Source organism: Chelonia mydas, chromosome 4 (assembly GCF_015237465.2).
Source record: "Chelonia mydas isolate rCheMyd1 chromosome 4, rCheMyd1.pri.v2, whole genome shotgun sequence".
In the NCBI taxonomy this organism is placed as follows: Eukaryota; Metazoa; Chordata; order Testudines; family Cheloniidae; genus Chelonia; species Chelonia mydas.
In genome coordinates, this window is record NC_057852.1 from 15473564 (window position 1) to 15496935 (window position 23372).

At 50.2% G+C, this 23372-nt stretch overlaps 1 protein-coding gene across 1 annotated transcript; it reads right to left on the reverse strand.

Moving 5' to 3' along the window:
* Positions 1-10723: 10723 nt before the first annotated feature.
* On the reverse strand, positions 10724-16041 carry SOWAHB (sosondowah ankyrin repeat domain family member B). Its single transcript, XM_037896725.2, has one exon. The coding sequence runs from the start codon at positions 15800-15802 to the stop codon at positions 13796-13798; it is 2007 nt and encodes a 668-aa protein (XP_037752653.1). The 5' UTR covers positions 15803-16041; the 3' UTR covers positions 10724-13795.
* Positions 16042-23372: the final 7331 nt, after the last annotated feature.

Sequence of the window (23372 nt, forward strand, 5' to 3'; positions counted from 1 at the left end):
ATTTAGAAGGCATGTGTTTGTTTGTTTTCTTTTCCCAGGGAGCAGAAATGATGTGGCATCAGTGACCTATCATCATGAATAACAAGTAAGTAAATAAATCATAATGAATAGTGTTCTGGCTGATGTCACCAGGTGGCACTGTTGAACATGGTCCCCATAGTCTTTTTCTTAATGTGGGAAGACCTGCTGTGTTGTTAATGTAGCATGTGATGCAAGGTTCTGGGTTCAGGGAGCTGTGGTAAGCAACAAGTGACTTTGTTTTCTGGCCTGGACTCTGATTAGGGTCAGCTGTGGAGGCAGAGTTGCTCCTTGGGAGCTGGCACAGGTGCTGGGCTGTGAGTCCTGGAAGTTGGGATTGGTTTGCATGCTGTTTGTGACCATCTCTGTTCCAGTCCTAGTTTATATAGTGTAAATGAAACTAGTTAAACTTACAATGTACTCAGACTCTGTGTCACTAATTTCTCCTCCACTGGAAAAGCTGACCTGCAAGGCCCTGGAAATCCACTACTGCCCATTACTTTGCAAACATAGCTGGGCTTAGAGTTGTTCGTGCAACCCATCCATCCATTATTTACAAATAATGCACTAAAAAAATATCAGGGTGAGTCTGCAGATGAGTCACAGACTGAAAAAGGATTGTGTTTCCAATGAATATTCTATACGCCGATACTTATACCTTCCAATGGATGTATCCGACTGTCTGTATTACGTATGAGAAGTAAACAAGCTCGATAACTACTGCAAGGCTACTTCAGTTGTTGTCTTCTTTCTGGAAGGTATTTATTAAAGCTGCTCTGTAGTTTGCCCTGGAGTCTTTCTTGTGAAGAGCATTTCATTGTTTTCATACCTATCAAACCACATCTTCTCAAGGAGCTACAGTTTCACCTAGTTTCACTGGAAAAGGATGTGTCCTGACGTGTGCTTAATATAGGTTATGAAATTGGGGTAGGATGTCGTTCATTTCCTCCAGACCCAAAGGAAACAGTATAGGGAAAGCTTTTGTTGTTGTCGTCAGCTTCTTGTATTTGTGATGAACGAGTCTGCCTAGTGAATTTCTAGTCACTGCTGCCTCTGCCCATGCTTATACGCTATAGCAGCTTATCAAGCAAGACTCTGACTCTCAAACCAAATACGAGATAACAGGCTTGCAGCACAAGAACCTCTGGCAAGAAATGTGCTAAAGCAAGACTCAGACTTTACCTTCCTTGTCACTAACACTATGACTCATAAGTGTAGCCACGAATCCAGCTGACAAACCATTTTACTGCAAGGACCCAGCTAACGTTCAGGAGGGGAAGATTTTTATCTCCTGTACGTTTGAGTTATTTGGGGATTTTATCTATAGCTGTTCAAGCTGGAGCAAACCCCCTCCCCTTCCCGTGTCCAGCGTCAGCAGGCAGGTTGTAATGACGCCCAGGCACGGTGTAATGGCTGTATGCCTTCCGCCTGTTCTAAGGTGCTAAGGGCAAGGTGGTGGTTCTTCTAGCGTACAGTCAAGTAAAGAGGGGTGCAGAGGGGCACTGCCCCACTGGGAGGCATTGTACCTTAGACTCACAGTGTCTTCCATGGCTCCTGGATTGCACGGGGCAGCAGGGTGGGGTTAGTACTGGAAGTAATTGGCTACACCTGTCCGGGATGTAACACACCCTCCCCAGGCCCCCAGTCAGCTCCATTTGCCAACGTGTCGTGGGATGGCACTATGTCTTTGCTGCTCCCTCCTTCTCCCCACCTTCTCTCCACCCAGTTGCTGTCCCCACACGGGGAAAGTATCTGAAGAATCTCCTTGTGTTTCCCCAAAAGCCAGGGCACAAATATGGCTGGCTCGTAAGTGGCCTTGCCTGGCTGCCTGATTCACTACCCAGAGTGGGCCCTCCAGCCCTGCCCCCGTCTCACCTCCCTAGGTCCAAGCTGAGGTGCATGGGAGGGACAGCCAGGCATTAGCATTTTTGGACGAGCCTGGGAACCAATTTTTGCCACTCCCCCAGATGTAGCTGATCCCTGCCCTCCATAATCACATCACCATGCCCAGGGCCAGCCTCAGGGTTTGGGAGAGGCTTCATGAGATGAGTCTTTAGGGCACACTGACTCACTGTACATCAGAAAGTGTCTGTGTGTAGGGGGGTAATCTCTAAGGCCCCTGCCCAGCCTCCTGCTGCAGAGATGGAGTCCTGTTACTTCCCCTTTTCTGTACATTTGGCTTACATTGAGCAGCTGCTGGCGAGAGCTTCGGGGCAGGAACAGGGTCCTCATCAGGGTGCGTGAATATGGCACCTAGCCTGTCATGGGCGCTTCCAGAATGCAAATAATAAATAACCCTAATCATTACGCAGAGGAAAGAAGAGCAGGTGGTCAAAGCTCTGGGCCTGGGCCAAAAGCATCCGGGATACTAGCCTGTAGAGCAGGGGTGGGCAAACGTTTTGGCCCGAGGGCCACATCGGGAGTGCAAAACTGTATGGAGGGCCAGGTAGGGAAGGCTGTGCTTCCCCAAACAGCCTGGCCTCTGCCCCCATCCGCCCCCTCCCACTTCCCGCCCCCTGACTGCCCCGCTCAGAATCCCCGACCCATCCACCACCCCCTTCTCCTTGTCCCCTGAGCACCCCATCCCGGGACCCCCCCCACCCCTAACTGCCCCCCTGGGACTCCACCCCCTATCCAATCCCCCATGCTCCTTGTCCCCTGACTGCCCTGACCCCTATCCACACCCCTGCCCCCTGACAGGCCCCCTGGTACCCCACCTCCTATCCAATCCCCCCATTCCCCATCCCCTGCCCCCCCGAACCTCTGCCCTATCCAACCACCCCCTGCTCCCTGTCCCCTGACTGCCCCCTGGGACTCCCTGCCCCATATCCAACCCCCCAGCCCCCTTACCATGCCGCTCAGAGCAGCATGTCTGGAGCCGCACCACCCCGCCACTCAGAGTGCTGCCCGCACAGCGGCGTAGCTGCAGGGAGGGGGAGCAGTGGGGGTGGGGCTGGGGGCTAGCCTCCCCAGCCAGGAGCTCAGGGGCTGGGCAGAACGGTCCCGCGGGCCAGATGCGGGCCGCAACAGTGGAGCTGAGGCTGTGGAATTGGCTGAGGAGTAGCTCTCTGATGGTGCTTTGGGGGAGGCTTTTAAGGGAGCTGAGGGGTTATTTCCTCTCCCCCATCCGAACGGCATGAACAAACCCTGTGCAAACCCCACTCACTCAGTCCTTGCGCTAGGGTTGAGACTCTGGAGAGGACAGTGTGCTCTGGGCACTGGACTAGGCAGCAGGAGACCAGGACCGTATTCCTGACTCTGCCGCTGCCCTGCTGAGGGACCTTTCCGTTTCTCCCCTCCACCTTTGGCTGCCTCGTCTATTCAGACTATCAACTCTTCAAGGCAGAGCCTGTCTTTCAATACGCTATATGTGCCTACCCCAGTGGGGCTCTGTCAAAGTGGCAGGCCCCTTTAGGGGAAATGGGTGCCATAATTGGCTGCCTCCCAGCGTGAGGGAGCAGGACTAAAGGTGTCAGGGGCTAGCGTGATGAACATCTGGGCCTCATAAAAATGGAGGCAGGGGAGAGGAGACTACAGGAATAAAGTCAGGCTCCTGTAGGAGGCCCTGTGGTAGGGGGGCTATAAAAAGCAGGGAAGTCCCATGGGGAAGCTGCCAGAGTCAAGGAAGTAGGGAACCTGCTAGGAAAAAGCATCTCCAGGAGAAAGCCCTGAGAGGCCGTGTTCAGCTGACAGAGTAGGGAAAGCCTTCAAAGTAGCCCGGAAGTGACTAAAATGGCTGCTAAGAATGGAGCCCAGAAGGCAGACTGGCAAGTAGGCCAACTGGAGTGGAAGAACCATTTGTTTCGAGGTTGGTTTGGACTTTTATTACCCCGGGAGGGGACTGAAGTTGAAAGATGACCTGGCTGGGGACTGGACCATGAAAGCTGCAGGCTACTGCAAAACCAGAGAAGACAATAGGGCGTGCTAGCATGGAAGGACCCCCTGCAATGCTGGGCCCTACTTTGGGATGGGGTGCTCAGGTGGTGAGCTCCCTCCCGTACAGGCCCTCACCTTGGCTCGGGCCTGTAAGTGCTGCCAATAAATCATTTGCACCTTAAAACTCACACGCAGCAGATCTCAGTGCCGACAGCTTCTCCTCAATGTGCAGACACCTGGGCAAGTAGGGAGAAGAGAAAAGCAGAGGCAAGAGCCACCAGGCTGGTCTGAGAGAAGACCTTGCCCTTAGGCCATTAAATTAATTATGATCATTGCTGTGCTTTCAGGGCTGTGTTGGAGGGAGGAATAATAACCGCAGTATCTATTGGTTTCTGATATCAATGGGAGAGTACACTGAAACTCATTGACCCGATCCATGACTGATTTCAGTCTTTGGGAACTAGGCAATTTCATGGATAGAAACACACGTGTCTGTAAATGGGGGGAGGGGGCGGGAAATCATTCAATTTTAGGCCCCATCATGGTCTGTAGCTACGGTATCCATTCCTGCGAAGTGCTTGTTAGTGGAGTGAATACAGTTCTAGTCATTAGATCATCTAGTCTGACAATAACAGGGTCCACATTTCCCCTTCATCCTCCCTCCTTAGTAAGAGTTTTCTCTTCCCTTTCTGTACATGTAAACAAGAACTAAGTCATTCTCCCAGTTCCCTGTACAAGCCCATGTACTTGTGCACTCTTGCTAACTGCTCTGAGGACTTTGGTCAAGCTGTGATAACATCTCCTCTGTGCTGCGTGGGAATTTTATTGCTATGCAGTGCAGACAGGATCATTTGTTTCCTTGTCATCCATAATGGGATCCACATTGCTTGTTAATTAGTCTCCTTTTCTGTATAAGGAAGATTCTGCACCGCATAAGACACTGTAAAATAACTTGCTATGTCAGACTTGCCATTCTGTTCTGCAGAGCTATGGAGTGTGATGCCAAGAGAACTGAAAGATAAGATTGGCCACAAAACCCCAATAAACAATTCTGTGCGGGGGTCCGGTGTTGATTGGCAGCTTCTTTGACTTTGGGTGGATTTTGACCAGTAACTGTGACCCATTGGAAGGTAATGCTAACCAGTCCTTCTGAATTACCTGTTTAACTGTCTGGGGCTTGGGACTTTTGTTTTTTTATGTCCTTTCTAGGTAAAAACAGCAAGAGGCCATTTTAAAGAGCACAATTTTCATTTATCTGCCGCTATTGAGTGCACACAATGCACCTGATAAGGAATAACGTCATGTTAAAAGACAAGATGATAAAAAGCATTTCATAGAAAAATCTTACTCAAACCAAACCTGCCCCATGTTGTTGTCCATTGCCATTTCTCGTGGTACAGCCACACAAATGTGAGTAAGGCAAAAAGTCTATTTGCCAAGTATGGATTTTTTTTTATTTACTTATTTTTTTGCATGACTAGTGTGATCTGTAGAATATCTACGGCCTGTGGGAGATTTGAAATTGGAATCTCTTTATGCCATCCACTTGTAACTCTCCTTTAAAGTGCTATGCACACTTGATTACCTAATCCCCATTTCTTTAACAGAGTGCTGGCCTCCAAGGTCCATGACATGAGACCAGATCAGCTGGCCAATATTACTTTCTTGAGGGAGCCTCTCCATTTTCTACTTTTATTATTCGTACTCCATGTTTATTACTGTAGTGCCTACGGACTGGCCAAGAATGGAGCTTGTCATGCAAGGCACTCTACAAACAATAGTAAATGGCCCTGAAGAACTTGCAATCTAAATAGACAAGACAGACACAGGGTGGGAGAAGGGGTAGAGCACACAGGCAGAGTGAACTATGTGATAGCAGCCACTGTCCTGCTAGTTCCACAATGGTATTGATTTTTGGGGGTAGTTTTCAGTTAGGAGGGGATCAACTAAAAGGAAAGAAAGGGGAAGACAGAGGGGATGCTGAAGGGGTGAGGGGGACAGGGCAGGTGTTGAGGGAACAAGAGGTAAAAAGACTGTGAAAGAGAGAGGGATGGAGCAAACAGCCAATCAGCACAGGGCAGAGAGAGTTCTGTCAAAACCGTAGAACATTCTCTGAAGGTCTGAAGGTTCCTACTTTAGCTGCTTCTGCAGGTGCTCCTACCTGCTGGTGTCTCGGAGTGGCTCATCCTTGCAATTTTTCTCCAAGGCCACATGGCCTCATTTCCCACAGAGGATCCCTGAAGGAGGGTTTTCTATGCACAAGATCCTCTCAGGTGGATATTTCCATGACGGAGGAGAGGAGAGGGAGTGATCAATGCTACTGAAAATTACCTCTGTTGTTTGAAATCCTGATCATCTGATCTAAGGGCCTAATCTGCAAACGTGCACACATACCTACCCTTATTCACATGAGCAGCTCCATTGACTTCTGTGCCCCCAGTGACAGTCAGATACTAGACGATGTATTTGCAATGTTTCGTGCCCAAGAACTGCTTGCCAGATCCTCAGATGGTATAGTTACAGGCCCACTGACTACAAAGGAGCTGTGACAATTCACACCTTCTGAGGCGCAGCCCCTGGAGGTTTTCTAATCGGGGTTGTATATGTAGGTGTAGTGAATACACACACCTTACGGCATCAGGAAGCGCTCTCTTCACTGTGGTCAATAGCCATAGCGAGACCTTAATGCCAAATCACATGTCAGAAGCACTTTGTGTTCTGAACAAGTGTGTAGCACAAGTGATGTCGACGTGTGTCTGCTAATATTGACAGATGGCCAAGGAAAACACTAGATTTGTGCATGAAATTGTATCATTTTTCAGCTGTGCTTTAGTGGCTTAAAAGGTTTGAATTGCATATTCATATTAGGGGAAAGGCTTGCTCATTTTCACCTTCTTTCCTGCCCTTCCCTGCGGTTTCCTCTTTTAAAATAATATTATTAGAACAACTTTTTCTTTTCAGTTTCACAGCTGCTTTCCTATAATCAGCAATGTGCCTCCCTCATTGTCCTATCACCTGCAAACTCCCATCTCCTGCATCCCCGTGCAGTGACTCGGAGCTGCCCCAGCTCATATTCCAGATCTCAACTCACCCTTAGCCCAAAATGGTTATTTATAAACCTGGTTGAAATGTTTCACAGCAGACATTTCTTTGTTCCAGAATGGTCTTTTTTCAAAAGTGAAACTTCTCATGAAAAATCACTGTCATTGAAACATTCTGGTTCTCCTGCCCTCCCCCAAATTTTCCATAATGCTTTTAATTTTATAGAACTTTTAAAAAATAATTATTGAGATTTTTCCACTTACTAAAAGCCTGGTAAGAAAATGTGCATTTTGATATACAAGAAACTCTGACAACCACATTGAGAAATACCACGAAAGGTGGAGCTGCTTCAGACCCAACATAACTGAAACCACTTCAAGATCTTAAACTTTTTTGCAAAATGGTTTTCCTGTTTTTCAAACAGTTCTAGTTATTGATCCCTCCTGGAGCTCCCACATTGTCCTGTGTCAGGGTGTAAACTTGCTCTGTCGCTTTAAAAGGTGCAGCATAAGGCCATGCAGCTCCACCAGCTGGTGTGTGGGAGGGGTGACCCTGGCTCTTCCTGCTATCCCCGCCCTTTTAGACAAGCTGCTCGGAGGGGGAGTGGGGAAGCAACTTGATAGCAGCCCCTGTGCTTCCCCCCATATTCAGGAGCTGCACTTCTGGCTGGCAACACATGGCCCATGCAAGTGGGGAAGGAGGTTTACTCTCTCTCTTTACCCTGTGCGTCCATAGAGGACGGGCTTTTCCAAAGTCCCCAGAGCCCAGATCCTCAGTGAGTTAGGCACACAAGTACCTTAGAGGATCTGGACCTGAGTGATGTAGGAGCACAAGTCCCATAGATTTTCTGTGGGATTTGTGCTTCTAAGTCACTTAAGCATTCTTGCAAATCCCACTCAGAAAGGCTAGCCTCAATCTAGCCCACCAGGGTATGCCTACACTGCAATAACCCAGCGGCGTGTCCAGGGCTGGCCTGGGTCAGCTGACTCGGACTCACGGGGCTCAGGCTGGAGCTTGGTCTCTGAGACTCCCTCAAGGGGGGGAGAGGTCTCCGGGCCCAGGCTCCAGCCCAAGCCCGAACATCTATATTGATATTTTTAGCCCTGCAAGCCTGAGTCACCTGACCGGGGCTCTGAGACTTGGTGCCACTGGTTACTGCCCTGTTATTTGTACAACGAAGCCTTGCTAATGCTCACATTCCTAACCTGCCACTCTAGTTATTTTCACAACAGCCCTGTCATCTCAACCTATGATTTTAACAAGATCTAAAGAGCTGTAATGAGGCTTCCCGCACTTAAGGAACCACTGCTCATTCAAAAGAGGCAATACCTTCACTAGTGCACCACCAAGTACCGGCATAAATCATTTAAACCAAACAGCACTTGTCACAGTCAAAGAAGAAAGTACGTTCTGTGAGGCAGTTTCCTTGATTTATTCAGATCTTCACATTGCATTTGTTCCCTTACTCTCTGCTTCGCAAAATGTGTTAATATGCGAAGAATCTCCTAGTCATGGACTACATCCACCCTGATTGAATTGGCCCTGCCAACACTGGTTCTCCACTTATGAGGTAACTCCCTTCTCTTCATGTGTAAGTATAATAATGCCTGCATCTGTAATTTTCAGTCCATGCATCTGAAGAAGTGGATTTTTTACCCACGAAAGCTTATGCCCCAAATAAATCTGTTAGTCTGAAAGGTGCCACCGGACTCCTTGTTGCCCTAGTCATGAAAGGGGAATTGGGAAGGTTTAACTGTATTTCTTTGCACAGGAACCATTTTCCAGTTGCACTAAAACCTCTCAGGATATTTGTGGTACTGAGAGCTCACCACTTCTGAGGTAGTCCCCAGTCATTGGCCCCAGCCCCCTGCTCATAAAAATAGAGCTAAGACAAGACAGTACATTACCAGCATGGAGTCCTTTGATTCAGAGCCTACACTTAGCACTTTGAGAGCAGCTTACCATTTACATGGACTCTCGCAAAGCCGAAAGGCTCTGTCTTGTCTAGGCGGTTTTCATTCATCTCTTGCTAGTGTCGTTCTAATCTGAAAAGTGACTGTATGCGGGCGTTCCGTGTTCATGTGTCTCAATGGCTTCATGGGAAGCTTGCTCAGTTTTATACATAAAGGGGCAGCAAGTTTAACTGGACCGCCTTGTATGCTCCCCGGCTCTGGAAAACAAGCTGGGATCTTTCTGGCTTGAGCTTCATCACAGGTTCTTGCCCAAGATAAAGCAGCATTTTGAACAGCCTGAAGGGGAGTTTCCTTAGAACTTGCTTCTCAGACTGGGCTGGCAGCAGCACCAGGATGCAGCCGTCAAATCTGTTGCCATAGACTCTAGAAATGGTGGGTGAAATCCTGGCTCTGCTAAAGTCAATGGCAAATCTCCCGTTGACTTCAACAGCGTCAGGATTTTTCCCTTTCATTGCAAAATCCGTTTAACTCTTTGCATGTGAAATGCACCCCAGAAGCCTCATGTTTGCACCCTGTGAGAGGGATGGACATGGGGGTTCTAGGGAATCCCCACACTCTGCATGTTGTGTGTGGGGGGGAGGGGGGATGCTCTTCGATCCACAGAGCTGCTGACCCTAGATCCTGGAGAGGAAAGGTGCTGCAGTTGTAGCAGCTACTCCAGACTATAGGCTGGATTGCTAGCTAAGGGGGAGTGGGGAGGGGAGGGAACTGTCCTGTGACCCCATGCTGTACCTATAGGTTGAAGGATGGATTTCACCCTCTTCACTCCTGTAGACTTTGCCTGCAGAAAGCCTGACTACTCAGACTTTGTGGGTGAAGTGAATTTCTGTGCCTATATGAAATGACTGAATGCTTTAAAAAAGGTGTCATAAGAGCTAGGTATTATTAATGTCAGCAGCCACTGGGCTCATAAACAATCCTGTAGTAAAATATCAGAGAGATCCATCTGCTGGCCCCATCTGAGTGAAGGTTCTGTCAGCATTCCCATTACACAATCACTTTTTCAGATACTTAAGAACATAAGAACCGCTATACTGGGTCAGATCAATCGTCCATCCAGAGTACCAGTCTCTGACAATAGCCAGTACCAGATCTTCAGGGGGAGTGTACAGAACAGGGCAGTTGGGTGGATCCACCCCATCTTCCTCTTCTCTCAGTCAGAGGTTTAGGTACACCCCAAGCATGGGGTTACATCCCTAACCATGTTGGCTAATAGCCATTGATGGATCTATTCTCCATGAAATGACCTAGTTGTGTTTTGAACCCAGTTATACTTCTAGCCATCACCTCAGCTCATGGCCCTGAGTGCCACAGGTTAATTATGCATTGTGTGGAAAAAGTACTTTGTACAATTAACCTGTGGAACTCATAGCCAGGGGATGTTGTGAAGGCCAAAAGTACCACTGGGTTCAAAAGCAAACTAGATAAGCTAATGGAGGAGAGGTCCATCAAAACTTGTAGTTTAAGTATTTCAAGTTCAAACAAGGTCTTGGCCGAGAAGTAGAGTTCCTGTAGCTGATGCAGAACCCTGTCCTACACCTGATGTTAGCAGGGACTCAGAACAGTGCACATACCTGATACAATGAGTTGCTGCAAAGGGCTGGGAGCAGGAAGGAAGGGATTTCAGCTTTTATTCAAATGCTGCTGTTTTGCATGTGAACATTAATATAAGCTGAGATTTTCAAAAACACCTGTGGGTGTCTGGTGCCCAGTTCCCTTGAATTGGACACCTAATTCCCTCCGATTGCTTGAAAAATCTCACCCTTAGTACACAGAAATATAAACATAACCAAGCAAAGGCTAACAAGGCAGAACTATACAGCCATTCTTCACCAGCGTCTTGGAATTTCACCTCAAGGTTCAACTATACTTGTTTTTAGTTACCGTGTGAGACTTTCTTAAGGGAATTAATAGCTGAAGTTTTATTAATATGATTCTTCTCCATTCTGCTCTGTTGATTTTTATCAGATGTAACTGATTCTTGCTGGGCCCGTTCCTTTTGCCTAGACTGAACTTCCAGAAGCCAGTTTAAAAGTTCCTTCCCTGTTTTTGGATAACATCTTAGTCTATTAAAAATCTAAGTTGCTCTTTGCTATTTATGCTCTCTTGGTTTAACTTTGTGCCGTTTGCTCAGCTTGGATAATGAAAATAGACTCAGCAGTGTCACTTTCAGTATATTCCACTTCCAGCCAATTTCACTTTCTGGTACTAATGCTTTACGATGCTGCAGCCTTTGGGTTGCAAATACAGGGCAGATCATGCCTTGTCCTACTGAAAAAACCATGCAATGGGTCAAGTCAAGTCAGAAGTTTTGTGCATTCATGCTCATAGAGCTCCTGAGGTTACATGCTGACAGGGTATAGGGCATAGGTTATGGGAAATAGTTGGTTTTACTACTTGGCTGGGATTAGTGATGGTAGTAAAGTTAAGCACGTTTGTAGGATCAGGGTCTGTGTGATATCACCTGGTGGTTTAGGAGAGAAAACCTTGAGCTCAGGTGATGGAAGCCTGTGGGTTTGGATATTTTTTGTAAGATGAAGGGCAAGGTTTCTAGCCCTTCCTCTGCAGGTGATTGATCTAGCAGTAATGGCTGTTGCCTGCCACACATGAGCATGGTTCGCCCACCAGAGTGGGCAGGGAGCACAAACCTCAATGTGTACAAGTGTCCTGGCAGCCTTGGAACAGCTGGGTAGAAGGGTCAGGGCTTCTAGGGAGAGCCTAGCCATCTCGGTGGATGGCTGACCTCACTGCTGCCCTTATCAACCCCTATGGCCCTTCCCCTGTCCACTGTAGCTGTGCCCCATTCATCTACCCCCAACAGAGACAGCCAGGATAAAGCAGGGGCCATGGGAGTGAATGCTAGAAGTAGGCGTCACTCATATCAAGGGGCGGGAAGGGGAGGAAATCAGGCCCAGGCTCAGTATTGACTGCAGCAGGGGTATTTGTCAGGGACTAAGTAGGTAAGTGATCACAGCTGCCTTGGCCCCACTAAACCTACGTGATAGAAAAATCTGCATAAATGTCAATCTCGGTCTGTAACCCTGACCCTCATGCCATTGTGGCCTTCCACCTTCAAGGGACTGGTTGAGGGCCCCCGTCTACAGTATGTAGCGTAGGTACAAGATTCCCTTCATGCCTGCTCCACTCAGCATGCCGTACCCTGGGGGTTTTTTTTTGGCGGAGGGGGCACGTTAAGAGGACCTTATGTGCCAGGGTGAGTGTCACCCCTGAAGTGAGCAGGGAGGTACAGCAGCAGACTGTTAGCACACCCTGTGATGCTGAACACTGTAAAGAAGGTGGGCGTGGAGTGGCTTGGAATGACCCAGTTCTGGAATGAATATCACCCCCCCCCCCCCACCCCCGAGTGTCTGCTCTTACCTCCATCCCACCCAGAGACTTCACAGACAAAAGGCCCCTGGAAACGGCAGGGTGCTCGCCACACGCTCCTTAACCTCTTTGGCTTTAAAAGTGAGTTCAGCCTTTGATTGAAATATTAAAATCCATCGAGGTTAAAGGGCCAGTATATAAACTTGCCCCCCCCCCCCAATTTAGGTTTTGTAAAATATTATTCCAAAGCTTAAGACCCATGAAATATTTCCTTTAAACTGAAGGAACAAAAAAAAAAAAAATTGTTGCATAGAATATTCAAATGGAGAATTCATCTAATTTTCAAAACTATCAAAAACCAGTCAGTTGCATTTAGGAATAATTACCTGTGCAAATGTGAAAGACAGGCAGATGGCATAAATGCAACAGGACTAACAAAGCTGGCCTTGGACGAGTAGCCCAGCACCAAGGTGCATGATTGCTGATTGTGTGTGTTGTGTTAGGAAGATGTGAAAGCCAGCAAATAGTCCTCAGCTGTGGATGAAAAGAATAAGAAGAACATCAGACACCCTGCTTTGTTGATCATTTTCTTTCCAGAAAATGTTTTAACACTAACTGGCAGCATGACGAATGACTAATGAATGCACATTATTAAAAAAAAAAAAAAAGCTTTATGAACCTTGTTAATTTAAAAACATTGTTTTTTAAATAGATTAGCCATATTTCCCATCTTTGTGACAGTGCCTTTTTCAGTCACTCTTTTGATCTACACTGAAACAAGTCTTGGATGTTCATCAAAGCAGCTTTAAAGGTTGGGTCTCTAGGATGAGGACTGTGCCAGGGATTCTTCATCTCTCTCATTAACATTCCCAAGGGAAGAGTCTCCATTCTCTCCTCACACACCCTTGGCTGCTAACATGAATTATTTGTCTGTACAACTAGTGTAGTGCACATGATGTTCCAATTTAATAGCTTTATCACCACCCCCTTCCCCCGACACGTGAATATTTCTGTTATTGTTTTGGTGATGATCTGTGCCTCCCTCCACAGCAGGAAGTACCTGAAGGTGACTTTTGGCTCACTCTCTGCTCTTGGTTTCAATCTGGAGGCCAGGTCAGATAGGGATGATTTAGGGTTTTCTCAAATCTTTTCTTCCTGTGATCACTACTTACTCCAGCATCTAAAGAACTGCTTCTGAGACTAACCGCCTGAACTAGGGGCCAGTAGTCTGAGATCTCAAGTAGGGGTCATGGCTAAGCTTCAGGGAGCGAGTGCCCCCAGCTGCCTCCCAAAGTTGGTGGTCTCATATGGCAGGGAGTTGTCACAGCATTAGCTCACTGGACAGAAGGTTTCTAGATGGATTTTCTATTAAAAATAGGCCAGAAAAGGATCCCCAAGTAGTTCAAGTGTAAGAGTCTAAGTTAACCAGAAAGTGCCCCCTCTCCTCCACCTCTAGACTGACCCCACATTGTGCAAACCAACCTGCCTAGAAGGGCTCTGTACCAAATACTCAAGGCTTGTACATGTGGTCCCCACCTTGGGGTAACTCTGCTGCCTTGTCAGTCGCTATACTCCTCCCGCTCCCTCAGGGCAGGGTACTTGGTAGCCATTTTCCATTTCATGTGCTTTGGTTTCAGGCAGGCTGCGAGGGAGGTTTTCCTACTGATGCTCCTGGCCACCTCCTGGCTCTTGGCCTTTCTGGGGGGCGAGGCATGTCTGACTAAGGGCTGGATAGGGAAGATTGTCTTGCCCTTTGGAGCCCCCAGCAGCTGCCACACTTCTCCAGAGGTTGAGCTGCTCAGGTATTGCCAAGGCCTCTTTCCACTGCTGTCCCTCACATGGACCTTGGAGTTCAACTTCTGGACCAGCAGCTTCATGATCCTCTGGTGTCCATGGATGGCCGCGAGGTGCAATGGGGTGTAGCCACAGCTGGACTTCACATTCACATCCAGGGGGGTGCCCGCTTTCTCGGCCCCGCTGACCAAGTCCTGGAGCACTTGGTTGGCTCCATGTTTGGCGATCCAGTGGAGTGCGGTGTAGCCCGAAATAAAGTCCCTCTGCAAAGCAAGCTGGGGATCTTCCAGGAAGAGCGCCCGGACCTGCACCCAGGAGCCAGCAGCCACCATGACGATCCAGTTGTGTTCCCTGGGGTCTAGCGGCACAGAGGAGGGCCTGGAGTCCAAAGGTCTGTGCGGGACGGGCAGCACCTCCTCTGCAGGCACACAAGTCTGTCTTTGCACAGAGCCCAAGAACTGGAACGTAATGGGAGTGTCCACACCTGGGGAAGCCAATATTGCCCCCTTGGCCATCTTCCTGGACCTCCGGGGGCGCCGACCTCTCCTCCCCTGGTCCTGGGCCCTCAGCTCATCCTCGGAGGAGGACACCCTGCTCCTCTCCTGGGCGCTCTTGCTCCTGAAGGAGTGGCGGGTGCAGGGCGCGGTGCCATTCACCTCCACCACCTGCCCGTTGGCCCTGCCCTTGCTGCGGAGGTAGCGGTGGCTGGGGGCCCCGTTGCTGAGCGGCTGGCAGCGCGAGGCTAGCACCCCTGGGTCCCTGGGCCCTTGGCCTGCTCCCCCGGCGGGGCTGGCAGCCGTGTCCCCCGCCTCCTGCGGGGAGTCGCTCCCCTCGCTGCCGGTGCCACCCTCGCTGCCCCCTTCGCTCCCAAGGCTCGCCTGCTCCACGAAATCCTCCAGGTCCTGCAGGGCCAGCTGGCAGCGGATGCTCCTGAAGATGGGCGGGGGGCACCTCCAGCCGCCCTCGGGGAGCGCCCGGGCCGGGGCCGGGCAGCTGCCGTCGGCCGAGCGAGGAGCGGACCAGCTGTCCCGGGCCGCCTGCCCCGCACCTCGGCTCCTCTCCACCCATTCCTGGGTCCGCTGCTGCTGGAGCCAGGCGGGAGCGCAGGGGCCGGGAGCCCGGGGCGCCCCGGGGAGGGCGTGCGGGGCAGCCCGGCGCAGCTCCGGGCCCGGGGCGCAGCGCTCCGGGGGGTGCCCCTGGCCACCCGCGGCCCGAGCCGGGGCAGGAGGCGGCTCCGCTCCCTGCCTCCCTGACTCAGCCTGGGGGAGGCCGGGAGCCCCCCGGCCAGCTCCGCCCGGGCAGGAGCGGGGATGATCCCGGGGGAGGCGGCCGCGGGGGGCCGGGCGCTGCTGCTCCCGGAGCCCGCCGTGCGCCCCGCTCCCCCGGCCTCCCGGGGAGCCCGCTCCGCTCCCTGGCGGGGCGGCTGGAGGAGCCGCCTCCTTCCCTGGGGGCGCACCGGCCAGGCCCTGCCCCTGGCACCGCCCGGGCCCTGGGGGCGGCTCCGCGGCAGGTGGCCTCAGCTCCTCGCCCAGCAGGTCCCGGTACCTTCTCCTCAGCACCACGTACTTGGGGCCGCCGCCCGCCTCCTGCTTCACCGTGGCCAGCGAGTTCACCAAGCTCTTGAACTGCTCCCGGCGCTGCTGCACCTGCCCGGCCGCCCCGGGGTCCCGCAGGAAGCGCTTGAAGTGCCCCAGCAAGGCGGCGTTGGTCACTCGGCCCCCGGCCTGGCAGAGGAAATCCAGCAGCTCCTCCTGGCTCAGCTCCCTGGCCATGGCTCGGCGCCCGTCTCTCGGTGCGGGTCATTGACACCCGGGCAGGGCAGCCCCCGGCAGGCCGGCGCAGCAGCGGGGGGCTGTCACCTCGCCCTGCCCAGCGAGCCCAGCATGGCGCCCTGCCTGCACCCCCTCTCCTGGGCAGGTGCTGGAACGGCAGGGAGACGCTCGCCCTTCTCCTTGAGACCAGTCCCTGATAAAGTTCCTCCTGGAGTCAGTTTCACCTGCTCGCCTCTGCTCCGCCCAGCCACCCCCCCAGCTCCTCCCCTCTCGCAGGCACGAGCACTCCCCTGCTCTCCCGGGATGAGTCAGGCCGGAGTCACACCGAGTGTGGGCCCAGGAAGGGCAAGAGGCAGAGAAACTCAGCTCTCACCTGTGGGCAAGTGATTGTTTTTACTTCCACGTTACCTGCCCCCTCCCGTTTCCTTTGATCACAGCCACGCTCAGGGCTGTCACCGAAAGAAGGTGTGGAGAATTGAAGTGTGTTGCTTTGCCTGGCGTTCAAAGTGGTGTCACAAGTAAGTTTCCTCCGGAGGGGGATGTGGTGGGATCGTATAAATCTGGGGGAAACAGATTTTGTAAAACGCCCCCCTTACCCCCGTTTTCCTCCTGAAGTGTGTGGCATTTCTGCAGGGTAAAGGCTGGCTGTCCATTCCATTTTGGAAAAAATAATCCAGTTTCTTAAGGTAGTATGGCCTGAGTTTAAAACAAAAACCCAACCCATTTATTTTTGAAAAAGGTGTGTGATCTGATGTGTAAACAGAAAACAACACAGCGTAAAATTATACGAACAAAACGAAATTGCATTTAAAATGTGCTCTGAGGGGTTTTCTGCTCCTCTGATGAAGTTCAAGGGCCTGATCTAGAGGTTTTTAAAGTCAAATGGGCTTCAGAGCGAGCACTAGGTATGCATAAGGGTTTTTCCATGAGAAACTGATTAAGGCCCTCAGGCAAACATTTAGGTGTGGGAGTAACTTTGCACAGCTGAGTAGCTCATGAGTGCCAGTTACTCGGGTGCCTAGGTATTGGCAGAATCAGGGCTTAAAACCTTGCTCCTAGCATGGGCATTGCTAGCATGTTTCCCCAGGCTGAGGCCCACGCATCCTTATTCTATCCCATTGATATCAGAGGGTGAAGCATGGGCCCATGCTAGCAGACCCTGTTCTAGGATTAGAGTGTAACTGATGGGCATCACAGGGAAAATAGAGCAAACTAAAATAAAGTTAAAACCTTGAAACATCAGAGTAAAATACATTTATTTCTGTAACTCCTGACAGTTATCGTTATCTTAAGTGTAACTTACAGGTATGCAATTTTCAGACAGGAATGTGATTTTCAACGGGATGGATTTAATCTGAAAAATTTATGTGTTTGAGGTGGAAGGATTGACTGAAGGGAGAACTGGATTTCTATTCTCCTTGCCTCCGTGCTTATATTTTAGTGCCAGATTTCATTGTAAGACACAAGGAGAGAGAGACACTCATTCTTAGGTATTTATTATTAAATTCCTTCCTGTTGCGTAAGACACTAGGTATGTGAGGCACAATGTCTAATGTGTAGGATACTGGCATTCAAGGGAGTATTTCAAGGAAGGCTGACAAATACTATTATTCTGCAATTGACAGTGCACAGGCAGATTGCTGTGAGCCTCATAAAGTTAATGGGGCCCTGCCTGCACTTAGCACTCGAGTTGCATGCTATCAGTTACAAGATTGAGTCCTAGGAGTGCAGTTGGCAGGAAAGGGTTTAAAGTGAACTCCCAGTGCTGCTGGACTAGTTTTATAGAAAACCGACAAAATTCCCCCTGGACCACTACATACAACTCCAAACATGCTGAACAGCTCCACAGACGGACTTCAGGAAAACTGAGGAACCACTTACTGCCCTGCACATACTCCAGAAGGGACTGCCTCAGACAAGAAATCATCACTTTCTCCCACACACTGGAGGGAAAAAAAATCAGGAAACTTGCCTGGAAATCATGCAAGAAACCCAAAACAATTAGGAAAAAAACAAACTCATGACAGCCATCCAACCACTAAAACAAAAAGTGGAGCCAACTGCAACTCCACAGCCCATAGAACAGCCTCTCCATCAGAAAACATGGCACCAGGACTCACCACATGGACACTACACAACACCCTGACATCAGCAATGTACCAAAACTACGCCGAAGTGGAGCTGAATTATCTGTGCTCTGCAAGAGACTGAACTTCTGCCGCACCACAGAACCTGATACATACTAATATGTGGAGAACTAGAAGACTTCTTCCACTGACTCTGCCTCAAAGAATTCTTTCCACAACAATGATAACACTACCCACAATTGCTACATTCCCACTGCCTGTCATAAGGAAAAAACATCATCTGACTGCACATCCCACAACAGATGAAACCACACTCTTGGTCATTACACTGATTGGTTCAGAAAAATATTGACTGTGAAATCCTTAACAAACATCACATCCATCACAGTCGCCACGGCCAAGAGGAGAGCTCTACCGCCCCTGAAATTCAACCACCAAATAGTGATCAAACCAGCAGGGGGAGTCGTCATAGTCCTCAACCATGGTGACACCATCTGCTATAAAGAACGCAAAGACCCCACACCACCATTTTCCCAGGAATTTAAGGATATCATGAAACCCTTCTCCAAACAGGTTCTTGAGAAACTCTACAATTTCATCCCCCTTGAATCCCCCCTCCCTCCCCGCCTCCTACATACTTTCCAAAAGATACAAACAAGGGGACCCAGGCAGACCCATCTGGCCACAGCTCTCTTAATGAAGGAAGACCGGGACTTATAGAAACCATCCTCAAACCACTCACCACACAAAGGCCCAGCTTCCTCCAGGACAAAACCAGTTTCCTCCAGAAACTCTGCAACATTAACATCCTCCCTCAGAACACCGTCCTTGCCACCATGGGTGTCACCTCCCTATATGCCAATATCCCTCACAATAACAGCATCGCTGCCTGATTCGAATATCCATAGGATAATGGACCACCCTCAGGTATCCACCCCAAGCACTGGGAGGCAGTGGGAGGTGCTGATCGGCAGGGCCCACCAGCGGACAGGAGGTGCTGGGGGAAGGGGGAGGTTCTGGTAGAGGGGCTGCCAGTGCATGCTCAGCACCCACAGGCACTGACTCCATGGGTGCTCCGGGGCTGGAGCACCCATAGGGAAATATTAGTGGGTGCTCTGCCAAGCTCCTCCCCCCCGAAGTGTGCCGCGTCCCTGCTCCTCTGCCTACCTTCCAGCGCTTCCTGCCGGGCCGCCGCTAAATGGCTGTTTGGCTGCTCTGGGGGCGGGAGGAGCGGGAACCTGGCACGCTCAGGGAAGGAGGCGGGGAAGAGGCCGGGGCAGGGATTTGGGGAAGGAGTCAGAATAGGGGCAGGGAGGGGGAGGAGTGGGGCGGGGACTTTGGGGAAGGGGTTGGAATGGGGGCAGGGCAGGGGCAGGGCCTCATGGAAGGGATGGAGTCAGGGCAGGGCCGGGGGCAGAATGGGGTTGAGCACCCACCGGCGGGAACAGAAGTCAGCGCCTATGGCTCCAGCCCCAGAACACCCATGGAGTCAGCACCCGTGTGCTGACATATCTCCATTGCAACAATAATCAACACCCCCCACAACACACCTTTCAAGATCCATGGGTCCTACACATGTCACAACATGTGGTGTACCTCAGCCAGTGCACTAAATGCCCAAATAACAACTATGGGAGTGAAACTAGACAATCACTACACCTTCAAATGAACTCACACAGGAAAATGATACAAGACAAAAACACCCTATCACCTGTGGGTGAACACTTTTCATGAAGCAATCACTCTACATCTGAGCTCTCAGTCCTCAGCCTCAAAGGAAACCTGCACAACACCTTCAAAAGAGGAGTCTGGGAGCTTAAATTCAAAATTTTGGTAGGAACTAAAAATCATGGAGTGAATAGAGACACTGGATTTATGGCTAATTGCAACACTCTATAACCCACTTACACCCCCCTTCCAGCTTTTTTTCCCTTCCCCCCCCTCCCCCCATGACTGGAGAAGTGTTAATGGGCCACTTCACCTTGAATGGTCCCTTGAAATAATCTTGACTTTCGCTAAACAATGGTCCCTTGAAATAAACGACTTTTGCTAAACAATCTGTTCCACCTTGTGTTTAGCTATGACACTCTGAGTATATTTCCCAGACCTGAAGAAGAGCTCTGTGGAAGCTGGTCCTCTCACCAACAGAAGTTGGTCCAATACAAAGATACACCTCACCCACCTTGTCTCTCTAATATCCTGGGACCAACAGGACTACAACACTGCATACAAAGTTCCCCTAAGTCACCTCTAGTCTATTCAATACTTGTGATGATGACATTTTACCCTATTTTTTTAAGGACTGGCAAGCATTTGCTTATGAGAATAATCTACAGAACATCTGTCTACTGCAGAGGTGGGCAAACTGTGGCCTGGGGGCCACATCCAGCCCTCCAGACATTTTAATCCAGTCCTCGAGCTCCAGCCAGGAAGCATGTGGCTCCCAGAAGTAGCGGCATGTCCCCCTTCTGGCCCCTACATATAGGGGCAGCTAGGGGGCTCCACACGCTTTCCTGCTCCCACAGCTCCCTTTGGCCGGGAACTGTGGCCAATGAGAGCTGCGGGTCAGCACCTGTGGACAGGGCAGCGTGCGGAGTCGTCTGGCCATGCCTCCGCATAGACGCCAGAGGGGGGACATGCCACTGCTTCTGGGAGTTGCTTGAGGTAAGCACCACCCGAAGCCTGCACCCCTGACCTCCTCCTGCACCCCAACCCCCTCCCGCCCTCCAAACCCCTCAGTCCCATCCACACCCCAGAGCCCGCACCCCCATCCAGAGCCCTCACCACCACCCCCGCACCCCAACCCCCTGCCCCAGTCCAGAGCCCCCTCCTGCACCCTGAACTCCTCATTTCTGGCCCCACCCCAGAGCCTGCACCCCCAGATGGAGCCCTCACCCCCTCCCACACCCCAACCCCCAATTTTGTGAGCATTCGTGGCCTGCCATATAATTTCCATTCCCAGATGTGGCTCTCAGGCCAAAAAGTTTGCCCACCCCTGCCTTAGCCTACCTGCAACTCAGCATAACAACTAACAGGGTGAAGAGAGAAGAAACAGAGCAATAGGACAACAAAGATCTTTTTCTTGCTTTCAGTAATATTTAAAAGCACAGAGACTGAGTCGTTTTCTGTTTGGAAAGCACTTTGAACAACGTAGGTGATACAAGCGTCTAATTATATTGCAGTATTTAAAAAACACCTGTTTGACAAGGTTTCCAGGAATGGGTAAGGGTGTGGGACTTTGGAGTGGAATGAAGTTTACTGCTGTGTTTATTGGCTGGCGTATTAATTTTTATATTGTGTTAGGTGCTGGGTGATATTTTGTTGGTAAATTCAATTGGTAGGGTGCCCAGAGCTTAGATATACACATTCTTTAAGCTTGTGTTAAATAATGGATAATAACACAGTAAATGTTAAGTGTTTAAAATATATAATATTTTTAAAAGTCTCATAGACGTTTTAAATATAATTTTTCATTGCTGACTTCCCCCCTTCATTATGCACAAAGTTATAATGAATTGCTGTTTTTAAAAAGAACATTGAAATATTTGCTTTCAAGGGAAAAACACAGAGAGAATTATATGGCCTCTTTGCAAAGTGATAATAGGAAACAAACAGGCAAAATTTTGGGCCTACCAGTCTTGGCAATGCTAGTGAGGCATGGTAACACAAGGGAGTGGGAGTGTAATTGTTCATTACAAAATATACAACATAAAAAAGGAAACCTATTGATGGAATCTATGCCTGCAGGGATATCTGGTATTACAGATGCAGGTACTCGTATGTATCTGGTATTGTAAATATGCTTAAATGCTACATTGAAACAAAAATATCAAAACCATTGAAAATGAAGTTATATTAGACACCTGCATTTATCATGTGGCTGAAGGCAGCTGGAGCACAGCTCCCAGTAAAGAATGGGGTCCTTAATCTTTATTATTATTATTATTTATTGATATGTATTACATTAGCACCTAGAGCAGGGGTGGGGAAACTTTTTGTCCCGAGGGCCACATCGGGGTGCGAAACTGTATGGAGAGCTGGGTAGGGAAGGCTGTGCCTCCCCAAACAGCCTGGCCCCTGCCCCCATTCGCCCCCTCCCACTTCCCTCTCCCTGACTGCCCCCCTCAGAACATCCAACCCCCCCTGCTCCTTGTCCCCTGACCGCCCCTTCCCGGGACCCCTGCCCCTAACCACCCCCTGGGACCTCACCCCCTATCCAAACCCCCCCTGCTTACTGTCCCCAGACTGCCCTGACTGCTATCCACACCCCCGCCCCCTGACAGGCCCCCCAGGACTCCCACTCCCTATTCAACCCCCCCGTTCCTCATCGCCTGACTGCCCCCAAGAACCTCCGCACCATCCAGCTGCCCCCTTCTCCCTGTCCCCTGACTGCCCCACCCCAGAACCTGCGCCCCATCCAACTGCCCCCTGCTCCCCGTCCCCTGACCGCCCGCCCCGAACCTTCACCCCATCCAACTGCCCCCTGCTTCCTGTCCCATGACTGCCCCCCGGGGACCCCCTGCCCCTTATCCAACCCCCGCCTCGCCCTCTTACCATGCTACTCAGAGCAGCAGGCGCTCATAGCCCTGCTGTCCAGATGGAGGTGGTGGGAGGCGGGGGGGGACAGGGACAGCAGGGGTGGGGCTGGGGGCTAGCCTCCCCAGCCAGGAGCTCAAGGGCTGGGCAGGATGGTCCCGCGGGCCGGATGCGGCCCATGGGCCGTAGTTTGCCCACCGCTGACCTAGAGGCTCAGGTGAGATTGGGGCCCCACTGAGCTAGGTGTTATATATACACATAGTAAGTGATGGTCTCTGTCCTAAAAACTTTAGTCTAAGTAGACAAAGCAGACAAAGGGTGGGAAAGTAACTGTAATAGGCAATTTAGGCACAAGGGGACTGAGGCCCTGATCTAAGGCTCATTGAAGTCAATAGAAAGCCATTGACTTCAGTGGGCTTTGGATCAGACCCTAGGTTATATGACCTAGGTCACACAAGAAGTCCATGACAGAACCAGGAATGGAACCAAGCCTTAACCACAAGACAGGCCTCTGTCATGTCTCACCTTGCATCAGTGGCATGTTGGTATCCATATAACTGCAGATCTTTTAGGTGTTTGGTGTATCCACAAACATCATGAACCACGAAGCATGCGCAGTCTTTGTAGACACCATACATATATCATGATGATGATAAATCACAATCACACACACACAGGTTTTATTTTTGGTTATTTTAAGTATGGTTATAACAATTAAGGGTCAGACCGTGCACAAATTTATCAGCATCAGACGGGCATAAGTGTTTGCAGGACTGGGTCTCGAGGTAAACTGTGTCCTTGTATTCATTCAGGGGACTGATTCTATACCATTAGGTATCAGTTGCAGTCGTCTATCATACTGGTTGATGTAACACATCATACTACACCAAAACAGTAATCGTAAGTGTTGCATTTGTGGAAGTATCTCTCTAAGCATAACACTGTCA